At 39.5% G+C, this 12,675-nt stretch overlaps 1 protein-coding gene across 2 annotated transcripts in view; it reads right to left on the reverse strand.

Moving 5' to 3' along the window:
- Nucleotides 1–9,124, reverse strand: part of UTP20 (UTP20 small subunit processome component) — a 97,198-nt gene extending 88,074 nt beyond the window's left edge. For both annotated transcript variants that reach the window (XM_066356820.1, XM_066356813.1), the window contains exons 1-6: nucleotides 8,921–9,124; nucleotides 8,403–8,483; nucleotides 4,394–4,460; nucleotides 4,149–4,281; nucleotides 3,498–3,686; nucleotides 286–367 (exon numbers count right to left, since the gene is read on the reverse strand). In XM_066356820.1, coding sequence (XP_066212917.1) covers nucleotides 286–367; nucleotides 3,498–3,686; nucleotides 4,149–4,281; nucleotides 4,394–4,460; nucleotides 8,403–8,483; nucleotides 8,921–8,965 — 597 coding nt within the window. In that variant the 5' untranslated portion in view covers nucleotides 8,966–9,124. The remainder of the gene's footprint in view (nucleotides 1–285; nucleotides 368–3,497; nucleotides 3,687–4,148; nucleotides 4,282–4,393; nucleotides 4,461–8,402; nucleotides 8,484–8,920) is intronic.
- Between the last annotated feature and the right edge of the window lie 3,551 nt (nucleotides 9,125–12,675).

The following is a 12,675-nucleotide window of genomic DNA, read 5'->3' on the forward strand; positions in this document are numbered from 1 at the left end:
ATTAGGGAGTACTTTATACACACATACACACACTAAAAACTACCAAAAACCTAAATAATAACAAAAAAATGATCCAAATTATTTCACATTAGTGAGAAGACTAAACCTATGGTAAGATATATTCAAAATACTTACAGGTGTGTGTATTATATATCATATTACAATTATATTATATTATATTATATATAATTAGTCCATAATAACCACATTATAAAAGATACCAACTTTTGTTCATCAGATTCTTGAGGATTAATGAACAATAAACACATAAAATATCAGACTAACCTTTCTCATCAAAAAGGTAAAGCTTTCGGCAGCAAAATTTCTTATATGTAGTTTTTTATGAGCCAGGAGTGTACTATACATCCTATAAATTAGAATAATAAGACATGTTTAATAATTACAATTTTAACAAAGATGGACTACATACCAACTATATGTCTAACCAACACTGTACTAGGCATGCAAGGAATAGTGGCAGGTATAAAATAAGTTTAAAATCTCATTTGATTACCAAGACACCCACATGTTAGAACAGAAGACTAAAGGTCACAAAAATTAAGAAGCATAGAACTGGTGGTGCTGGACCTACAGTAGTGAGCCCTGAGGAATTCAGGTGAATACCAAAGTGCATGTCACTAGAGATAAAAGTGAGATCAAAGATGGGATGGGCAGAAATGATCACAATCAGGGGATAACAAGGAGCAGTTGGTCAGGACGGGCAGCTGTAGATAAAGTTTCCCCATAAACAGGTGGCTCTGAGCACCAAGCAGAGGAGTCTGGACTCCAGCTTACATTCCTGTAAGCACTTCCTGTGTAATTTCATCTTATCAGCACAACTCTATAGGTCAGGGAGCATAAATATCCCCATTGTACAGAGAATGAAACTGAGGCCGAAAGCCTAAGCAACCTGCTCCAGGTGAAAGAGCCATATAGCTATAACTAATTATTCATGCAATCACTGTTTAAATTGGTCTCCCCGCTGACTAGACACCATGGAATATCTCTATCTTTGTCATATCCCTATTACCCTAACAACTCCTTGCTCATAGCAGGTACTAATGTTGGTTGAAAAATAAATGAATATTTTCAGAAAGATCAATTTGGTAGCAATAAATGCACAAATGAAATAATAGAAGAAAGAAGAGGCTGGCAGTCCATCTAGAAAGAGAGGTGAACAAGGGCATGAAAGAGGTTGGTGGTAGAGGGGAATGGCAAAGGATGGACCCAAGAGACATTTCAAGAGTCCCTGCAATAGAACCAAAGGCCTTATAGTGTCCCTAGGCCCTTTATGATCCCGTCCCCTAACTACCATGACATAGACATCGCCTAATTACTCTTCCTTATCATGCTGCTCAGCCACCCAGTCTCCCTCGCCGATCCCCAGCAAGCCAGGCAGGTGCCCAAGGCAGGCTCTCCTTGCTCAAATGTAGACTTTGAAAGAAGATGGTATTTTATTTGTGATTGTATATCAAGTGCTTGACATACAGCGTTCAATTCACTGAACTGACTGAATGCATGAGTAACAGCAACAAGAGGATTTGGAGCGTCAAGACATGGCCAAAGATGCCTCTAAAGTACCAAGTCTCTGTGATGGGAAGAACGATGGTATCACTATTACCAACCAAACAGGGCCTGGCTATTGAGTACATAATTACTGAACACGTAAATCAATAATATTTATAGTTAGTTTGAATGGGAATGCATTGACTTTGGTTTCAGTAATACTCAAGTGAAAAATCACCAGGCTGTTGAAAATGTCATACTAAAAGCAAAGAAATTTAGAACTAGAGAGACTGACTTAGGAGATATAAAAGTAACAGAACTCATAAACTAAATAAACTATAGCCCTGATCAGTTGGCTCAGAGGTAGAGCATAGGCCCGGCATGTGGATGTCCTGAGTTCGATTCCCAGTCAGGGCCATAGGAGAAGCGCCCATCTGCTTCTCTACCCTTCCCCCTTTCCTTTCTCTCTGTCTCTCTCTTCCTCTCCCACAGTCAAGGCTCTACTGAAGTAGGTTGGCCTGGGCACTGAGGATGGCACCGTGGCCTCACCTTAGGCACTGAAATGGCCCCAGTTTCAATGGAGCAGCGGCCCCACATGGGCAGAGCATCGCTCCCTAGTGGACTTGCCAGGTAGATCCCAGTAGGGCCCAAGCGGGAGTCTGGCTCTCTGCCTCCTCACTTCTCACTTAAGAAAAATAAAAACAAACAAAAAACCCAACTATATATCCCCCAAGATCTCACTGCTTTGTAATGAAGTAATCTTGGTTTCTAATACATTTGACCAAAAGCTTCATAGAGAACTAGTAAAGGCTAGAAAAATATTTTTCTCATTCTTTGTTCAAAGGAGGGTAGGGTGGGGGGGGGGGTTTGATCCAAAAACAAAATCTACAGTCTTATTCTATACTCATACCTTTATGGCAGGAGAGGAGAAAAATTAATCTTATGTATTCACGGGGTAATTAAAATCCATAAAAATAATCAGGACACCAAGTCAAAACCCCATCAAGTCCCAGACTGAAACAGATTATAAATAAGCCTTACTTTAAACACAAAGCTACTATAGAATTCATTCTCTTTCCCCGTTCACATTTGCTCACAAATACTGTGTCTCTTTTGGTATGAAATAAGTATAATCTATAAGTAGGATAGGGGCTGGGGAAATGTAGATATTTAAGATGAGGTTCTTAAAATAGCTTACAGGTTTGTAAAGGATACCATTACATTATGAACCAACAATTATTAACAGAAGTTGTGAAAAGTGGTCTGGAATGCCAGAGGGGCTAAGTACAAGGCTTTCACTTCTAGCCAAGGAGCCCAGGAATATTAGTGGAGGTTACAGAAGCCAAGCCAGGCTTTAATGGGAAGGGGGATATGATTTCAATACTAAGATATAAGAGAAGGTCAGGTCAACGCAGACTGGTGAGGTGGACCGTGGACCACTTTGACTGGAGAACCAACTTGTTATAAGGAAATAATGAGAGGTTGAGCTAGAAAGGTAGTTTGGAGTCAGCCAGAAGCCAGGGAGAAGGCAATTAAAGAACATAATAGAGTCAGGTAGCCATGTCAGCAGATACACATGACAGGTATTAGGAATATTTTAACTAAATACAGGTAAGTCAGAAATTCTCTCCTGGTTGTCAGTATCAATAAAATCTGCTCTTGACCAAAACATAAAACGTTACAAAACTTAAAGCCTGATTCTCTTTATTAAGAAGGATCAATTTATTAACGAGCCTCAAGCACACAGTCTTGAATACTGAACATGCATACATTGCTTTTGCTCTCAGGACTCATGCAGATTAGGAGCAGGACTGACTACAGCCAGGTATGACAAATCTTTTGGAGATCATGGGAATTTTCTTAAACTGCATTGTGTAGATGGCTGCATAACTACTAATTTACTCAACAGCATTGAATTGTCAATAAAATATAATAAAAATTAAAAGCAAAAAAGAAAAAGACAAAGCCCTGTATTAGAGAGAAAGGGTCACCTGTATATACTGGACATGTCCTTCACCATCAGCCTCCACAGGTACTTATAAAGGTAGGACAGCGAGGTGAAAGCCCATTCTAACAACTCGGTGTCCTGAGTCTCCAGGATTGCGGTGATAGTGAGAAAGAAGTCCCGAAAATGCGGATAGAAGTCTGTCTGCAGATCCCGTGCCAACTGTACAATCAAACTGGATCACAAATAAAAAAAAGTAATGTTCAGACATATAGACCAAAAAACAAACACTGCATTTCTGTTTCATAAATAACAGAGTTGATCGCCTAGGATGACAGGATTAATTAAAGCTCCCAAATCAAGTCTCAAGAGAGGTATAAAGTTTTTCACACTGTAGAAGTTCAGCAAAGGAACCTGGCTAGAGCAAGAAGATGCATTCCATCACAAATTATGGTCTATCATTCCTATTGTATCAAAAAAATTATGGGGTTTCCTTAAAAGTATAAAACAAAAGCAAAAAAAGTGTACACCTAAGATTCTGTTTGATGGCAATGCACTAATATTCAGACTAACAGAAGAGGTATATTCTTATTTTTAAATTACAAACACCAGATCCAAGGCATATGTAGGTATAAAACAAAACCACTCATAAAGTTCAGACAAATGTCCGGGAGCTTTCTCTCAACATACTACTTACTCCAAAAGGGGCTGATAGGCAAAACTGTTCTTGACTTGCAGGTGAGTCTTCAAACTCTGAACGATCTCCTTTTGATGATAGACCAGCTGATTGAATGACTGGCATTTGTCAATAACTTCTTTGTAAAATTTTCCTGGGTTAAAAAATATATATGTTGTTGCTTTTCTATCACACCGCTATTTAGTTGTTTTGAACATACAAAGTGCAAATGACAGGTCAATAAAATGAAACAAAATAGAAAATACCGAAATGTTCCGTAAGGTTCAATTCTCTCCATTTCAGTAGACCCTCAAAAAAGTAAGTTTCAACCTCCTGTCAAAATTAAAGCAGCCCATTAATCAGACAATTCAAAGATAAACTATAATCACCATAAATAAGAATAGTGATATATTAACATCTCTAGATAATGATGATAGTGAAGAGTTTAAAAAATTCATTTACTTATTTATTTATGTATTTATTTATTTGGTGTGAGGAGGGGAGATAGTGAAGACAGACTCCTGCATGCACCCCAGCAGCCCCATCTGGGTCCAATGCTCAAGTGTCCTCTCCCCTCCTCACTCCTCATCCTCCCACCCAGGGCTTTAGTGCCTGAGGCTGATGTGCTCCAACCTAGCTATCCTCAGCGTCCAGGGCCATGCTCTACCCCAATCAAGCCACTGGCTGCAGGAGGGGAAGAGGGGGAGAAGGGGAGGGAGAAGCAGATGGTCGCTTCTCCTGTGTGCGCTGATCTGGAATCAAACCTGGGATGTCCACATGCCAGGCCAATGCTCTATCCACTGAGGCACTGGCCAACTTTTATTTTTTAAAGGGCATTAACTAACACGCTTTAAAAGCATTCATGTATACAACCAGATAGATGCTCAATAAACAAAGTTTTGTTGATTTGGCATCAGCATATACTACAATTTTCTAAAACCTATATAATAGTCATACTAAAGAAAAAAGCCATTTTCTATGATTTTTACACTTTTAGGTCCAGAAAAAGGCACTCATTCTTTACAGTTCTTTCATTTTACTTTTGGAAATATGAACTGCTACTATCTTATGGGGAAGAATTTATTGTTTTTATTAAAGTTGAAAACAAGCTGACCCAGTAACTCCCGTTGGAGATATTTCTTACAAAACTTGCAAAGATGTACATATACAGATGTTTATTTAGCTTTATTGTACTGGGGCAGGGGATGGAGGGAGAACATAAAACAGCCTAAATATCCAACACAGGAAAACGACTGGAATAACCTATTTTATACATACTAAGTTATATTATGTGGTGATTAAAAAGATATATAGTATACTGAACAAGAAGGATGTTGATGATATACCCCAAAGTGAAAAGCGTCACATAATCAAGTATATAATAGTATCCAATTTTTTCTTTTTTAAAAAAACTCTATAAATTTTACACGTTTTGGATGAGAAAAGCATGGAAGAATATACACATACAAAATTGCCAGTACCAGCTTCCTTGGCAATAGGGGTGGAGGGTTGAGATAACATGTCTGTCAAAGTTTATCACTACGTTATTTAGCTTAACATAATATATATTACTTTGTACTTTGAAAGGTAAAACCAATAAATTATTACCACTCATGTGCATATATATGCATGTGTATGTATATGTACATATATAAACATATATATGGATATCTATATTGAGAGACAGAGAACAAATACAATAAGCACATATACAAACAGCATGCCAGATCCTCCACACTCTCAAAAAGGGTAAATCCTTACGCTGTGCTCTAGAAATCTTCAAAAATAAAAAATAAAAATGAAATAAAATCAAATTAGAGAAAATAGAGAGGAAGAAAAAAAATAAAATTAAATTTTGTTCAGTGTCTCTTAATACATCTAATAGTTTAAAGCCTGAATGTAGAAGGCATTTCTAGCCTAGTACTGTGTCTGGCACATTTCAGCCATTTGTTATAGACTATGTCCCTGTCCCTTTGCAGTGTGATTTGCAGCCCCTACCTCAGGAGATAAAATCTATTTCCTCACTCCTTGATTCCACCCTGGTCTCAGGACTTGCTTTGACCAAGAGCATGCAATGGAAATGACCCTGTGACGGCCAGAGCTAGTCTTTAAGAGGCTTCGTAGTTTCTGCTTTCATTCTCTTGGAAAGATTCTGCCAGCATTAAAAGAAGCCTAGTCTAGTTTCTTGAAGATCAAAAGGCTACAAGGACAACTTAGACCAACAAGTCCCAGGTAACAGCCAGATATTTGATTCAGGCCATTCTGGACTATCAAGCCCAAGATCCTATTCTAGGTTCTCTTCTCTGCTAACTTAACACTTAATCCTTCAGTACATTCAACCTCTCCTGTGGCTTAAACACTAAACCATATGCCAAATGTTAAATCTGTAATTCCACCTCTGAAGTCACCAAATCCATACATCCACATGTCTTCTAGACACCATCATTTGGATGGCCACAGGTATATCAAACTTAAGCCCTTACCAAAACCAATCCCATGCTCCTCTTCCTATAAATCTATCTTGATAAGTAACATCTTTTTTTTTTTTAACAGACAGAGAGAGAGTTAGAGAGAGGGATAGATAGGGACAGACAGACAGGAACAGAGAGAGATGAGAAGCATCAATCATCAGTTTTTCGTTGCAACACCTTAGTTGTTCATTGATTGCTTTCTCATATGTGCCTTGACCAAGGGGCTACAGCAGACCTAGTAATCCCTTGCTCAAGCCAGCAACCTTGGGTCCAAGCTGGTGAGCTTTGCTCAAGCCAGGTGAGCCCGCGCTCAAGCTGGCGACCTCAGGGTCTCGAACCTGGGTCCTCAGCATCCCAGTCCAACGCTCTATCCACTGCACCACCGCCTGGTCAGGCGATGAGTAACATCTTCAATCACCTAGTTCTTGAAACCAAAAATCTTAACCCGACTCCCTTTCTCCCTGCATATCCAAAAAGTCACAAGTCCTATGTATTCTATTTATTTAATATCTCTAGAGTCCTTCCCTTCCCTTCATCTAACTGCCATTACCATAATTATATATCTTACTTAGATAACTACCAAAAACTCACAACTGGTTATCCTGACTCCAGTCCTGCTCCTTCCTCCACACTGAAGCCAGAGAGATCTAAAACTTAAACCTCATCACATCATTCACTCCCCTGCCTTAGAACCCTAGATTGAATTCCCATAGCTCAGAATAAAATTCAAACTTAGCCCGACACATATGAAGTCCTTTAGGATCCTTGACTGTCCCTTCTGCTTTCTCTCTCACCAGGTAATCCCTTTTCCCATTCCAGTCAGCAACACATACACATACACCCTACATACAACTATACCCACAATGAACTGCTTTGTAGTTTCTTGAATGTGACATGAATTCTCTAGCCTCTGTTCCTTTATACGGCGTTCTTCCTCAGCCTAACAGTCCTTCCTGTCCTCCCTTCCATGCTAAAACCTATACAAACCACAAGACTAAATTCAGGTATCACTTTGTCTTCATGATTGTTTTTGACACCCCACCCTATACCCCCCATAAGTTAGGCTCCCTTGACTATGAGTTCCCAAAGCATTATGTACTTACCTGGATCACATCATTTAATGCACTGAATTCACACACTGGAGACAAGGCATTCAAAGAGAAGCTGAACAGAGTCCGACTACAGCCAAGACGAATAATTAAGAACTGAGATTGAATTCCCAAGCTAAAAGCATATTATAGAGGATCTTCAATGGGTAGCAGAGAAATAATTACTTGAAGCAACAAAAAGCAAGAGTTTTGAGTAGACGTGTGACTGAGTTAGAGCTTGGCTAGAGGTGGGGAAAAATTATGTAGTTCTAGCCCCTTTCTTTTCATAAAACAGAAAACTAAGCCCCAGGAAAGCAACTTGCTCAAAATTTTTTTAAAATTTTAGCTTCAGAATATGGATCCTTAACAGTGCTCAGAATGCACACAGAAAGGAAAGAATGGAATCACAGAAACCTCCTGGGTATCAAGAAAGTTGTCTAACACAGCACCCCCCAATAGAACTTTCTGCAATGAGGGGAATGTTTCGTATATGTATTTGTCCAAAATGGGTGGCAACTAGTCAGCTATGACTACTGAGCACTTAAATTTTTAATTTAATTTAAATCAAATTTGCCATGTGTGGCTATTGTACTAGACAGGTCTAATACATTTCATGTTCATAAAGGAATGGCTTGTAAAACAACCAGCTCCTAAGAGGAGAGATTAAAAAACGAACTATGAACCCTTGGAGACTTGTTAATATTACATTCCCTTACCTCATCGTAGTTCACAGTTCTATCAATCCGGTGAATGATATCGATATTCACATTCCCCAATCGTTCAGCAAATGTAAGAAACTGTGGGGGGGAGGGAAGAAGCATATTTAAGGTACATCATCATTTAATACTTATATCTTGAGTATCCGTTTGAATGCTGTATAATAATCACAGGTGGACAGTTTCTTCTTCAAAATAAAAAAGCTAAAGCTTCCATAGCTTCCTTCTGCACCATTATTAGACATAGTAGTATGCTCCACTTGCAGAAAAAGATAAAACAGCAGGGGAGAACATCTCCTAAGGAATTAGTCTGTGAGAGTGCATTTGACTCCGGACTTAACGGGATTCCCAGGCACTCCTCAAACCATGGGCGAAATCTGCTGCCAGACTTCTTTCCCCACCCCATGTTTACTACACCAGGAGCACCCTTCTTTTGCTGGAGCCTCCGGGCAGGTGATTCACTGCTCCGAGCCCGTGCCACGGCAATCACGGCTCCCGGTCCAAGCTCCCTCACTCACCCGGTGTGTGTTCTCGGTCTTGTGGGAAACGGGCTTTGTCTTCATGACAGCAGACGGGCAGCGGCCCAAGAGGGCCTGGGAAAGGTCGAAGGGATGCAACCAAATACAGGGATTGAAAACTGGCTGACACACTCGCGGTCTCGGATTCCCAGGTGTCCAAACTCTTTTTCACGTGCGACTTGCACTCTTGGAGGCCGCCATGTTGGAAAGGAGGAGGGGGAGCCTGCGGTGGTCACGTGAGCGGAAGAAGGCTACTGAGCAGGCGTGCCCTCGCTGGGGAGCGGCCGGGAGTTGAGGAAGGCGGAGGCACCTGCTTGCTTGTTCGTGTGTGGAGTTCTTTTTACTGCCATTAGTAAAGGTGGATGAGAACAATGTGCACTTGTATTATAAAAGAAAACATGATGGTCATCATTCGCAGCTAACACTCACCACCACTTACTATGTATCCTGCACCCTGCGAAGTTCTTTGCATCCATAATTTCACCATAAGCGTGTATACTGAGCAAATGAGTCAGGAATCTGTCTAGAAATAAGTGATATTTATTAAAGGTTCTCAGGGTTTGCAAACAGAAAACACAACTAGGCAATACCCAGAGTATTCTGAAAAAGAAAGAAAAGCTGAGGGTTCTTACAGTACAAAGTACCTTCTTGAGAAGAATCAGTCCTTTCTTCCTAGCCTTTGGATTGATGAGAGATGATATCCGTGGTCTGGATACTCAACTTCAGGTGGTCTGGATCTACGACTATGCTTTCCTGAGTCCTTCAGGGGGGCTAATCAAAGGGCTAACGGGTTTGTTGTACATGCAGGCATTGATACAGGACTGGGAATTTCAAATGGTTAAATTTACTCTATGACTCTATATTGATCAGACACTGGACTGAAGATAAACAAATTCCCAGCTTTCATGAGGCTCTTATTCTACTGTGAGAAGACAAAAAATAAACATGTAAATCTATAGATATAAATCTACAGACAATCATATAACAGTAAGTGCTATGGAGATAAATATAGCTGGTGGACAGAGAGGGTGACAGACACTTAATTGTTCCCCAGAATTCATATTCCCCTGTATCTTTTAGGAAAAAAAAACCTATCCTTCAAGTTTTAGATGGTAACATGGCCATACATTAGAGACTACCTTACCTCCCCTTCTTTTGCACTTGGGTATAGTGTTGGCAGAAGTGTTTTGTATGACTTCTAGGTCTTTTGCTGATGAATAAAGCCACTTGCATTGGACCCTTTCTTTTTTCTTCCCACTGGCTGGGAAATGGCATTGACTGGAGCATCCTTGGAAGCTAAGTGTAGAAGATGGCACAACCCCCAAATTTAGACTGCTCAATTTTTTACATTTACATGAGAGAGAAATAAACACCTATCAAATATAATTCACTTTGTTTTCAGATCTCATTGTTATTGCAGCTTAGCTAGTATCTTACTCAAAGAGCAACAGAGAAAAATGGGGAGTGTTGGTTACATTATAGAAGGTGGTCAGGAAAGCAAAAGCCTGAAGGAAAGGAGGGACGGAAGGAGCCATGGAAATGAAGATAATTCCAGGCAGAAGGACAGCAAGTGCTGAGGCCTTGAGACAGGATTGCACAGGAATATTCAGTATCCCAGCATGTCTGAAACATAGTGAGTGATGAAGAAGGGAGGAAGTCATTGGGGTGGGAAAGTGGATCACATTGAGTCTTATAGATCATAGTAGGAAATTGCTAAAACAGCCTCTTAGAAAGAACTAACAAGCCCTGGCCAACCAGCTCTGCTGGTTAGAGCATCATCCCCATATGCCAAGGTTGCAGGTTTGATTCCCTGTTAGGGAACATACAAGAATCAACCAATGATTGTGCAATTAAGTGGAACAACAAAATTGATGTATCTCTCTCTCTTTCTCTTTCCCATACTTCCTCTCTCTATAAAAATTAATTGATCAATCAATAAAGAAAAAAAGAGTTAGCAGATCCCCCAAGGCAAGGACAATGGGAAAGAATTCATGGAAGAGGATGTTGCTAGATGCCTTGTGATTATCAAGAAAGGAAGATTTCCATCCTTTTCTGGAACATCTATAAGTTGATCATTGCTTATATTCATGGGGAATTCCAGAGACAAAGACATTGTGATTTCAACATATACTTTTAGATGTATTCTCATAATCAAAAACTGTTTGGCACAGACAAAATTGAAGTGATTATCAAAAGGAGGAAGGGGGTTGGAGGGAGGGAAATTAAGGGGGCCAATATACAGTGACGGAAGTAGTTTGATTTTGTGTGATGGGCACACATGCAATGAATAGAGATGTATATTTGAAAACTATGTGGTTCCTATGGACCAATGTCATCTCATTAAATTTAATTTCTAAATAAAAAACAAGCAAACAACAAACAAAAAGCACAAATGCTGTCTGAAAGAATGTATTTTCCAAAGATTCAGTAGCGATTTAACCTCAATGATCAGTAATACTCCACCAAGAAGTGACCAGAACCCTAATGCATAGGCACATGTCTGTCACAAGAGCTATGCAGTCACATTATTATATACATTCATCATCTTACAGACTAGGGAAATCCAGAGGAAAAAAAATTACACACATGAGGTAACACAGTAAATTAATAGCAGAACTTGGAGCTATAATCCAGGTGTCCTGACCCCCAGTTTGATACCTTTTCTATTCCAATCAACTTTACTTCATTCTAGATACAAAAGATGGTGGAGGCTCTTTCAAATACTGAAAAATCCCAATGACTTTGGACTGGGTTTGGTTGGGGAGTGTATTATTTTATGTCAGCAGTGGATTTTCTTTCCTAATGATAACTTGTGCAAAACAGCGTGGGATGAAAAACTGCCTTGGTAGCCTGCTAGTCAGATAATCTAGATAAAGATAATTACTATTAATAAGGCCTTGTATTAATAAAGGACTTGGAGATTTTCAAATACTTTAACACCCATCATCTCCTCTGATCCTTATGGCAGCCCTGTGAAGGAAGAAGGGTAGATATAATTTCCATCATATTATAGATGAAGAAATAAAATAACCTGGAGACAGTAAGTGACTTAGTCAAGGTCATGCATCCTCAATTGCTGATGCCAGACTTTCCTATTCACATTCAAAGGACTTGTTGCCACAGGAGTTATTTCATATGATTTACAGCTAACACTTTATAGCTCTGACTACGTACCAAATAATATTCCAAGCATATGACTCATTTACTCTTCCTATTAAGTAAATTCTGTTATTATCCCCATTTACTGATGGGAAAATTGAGGCACAGAGCTGGAACCCAAACATAGGCAGTTTGTATCCGGACTCTGTGTTCTTAAGCCACTGCAATGTGCTACCTCTGCAATTAGGACTCGGAAGCAATTTTATGGTTCAGGTAGCTAGCTCATGAGCACATTTCAAGAGTCTCTGAATGAAATTCAAATACCGTATGGCTCCTATGACTATTACAAGCCCTTCCTTTGATGTGTATGGACACTTGATCTTATTATCCACTTATGTGACAGATGTGATCATAATTTGATTTTTAGACCATTCATCTGGGCAGAGTGGAAGAAGCATTGTGCATAACAATAGCTTCTTTGGCATCAATGTTAAAATGTTTTTACAAGTAGGAGTGAACTGCTTTCTGTGGCAGAATCAATGCTAAGTCATCACTCTCTCTCTCTCTCTCAATCCCTTTTAAATGCATTAGTAAAACTGGGAGAGTATAGAAGACATGTAGTCCCCATTCTTTTCGCTGCATTATATAATTTTCCT

Source organism: Saccopteryx leptura, chromosome 1 (genome assembly GCF_036850995.1).
Source record: "Saccopteryx leptura isolate mSacLep1 chromosome 1, mSacLep1_pri_phased_curated, whole genome shotgun sequence".
In the NCBI taxonomy this organism is placed as follows: domain Eukaryota; kingdom Metazoa; phylum Chordata; class Mammalia; order Chiroptera; family Emballonuridae; genus Saccopteryx; species Saccopteryx leptura.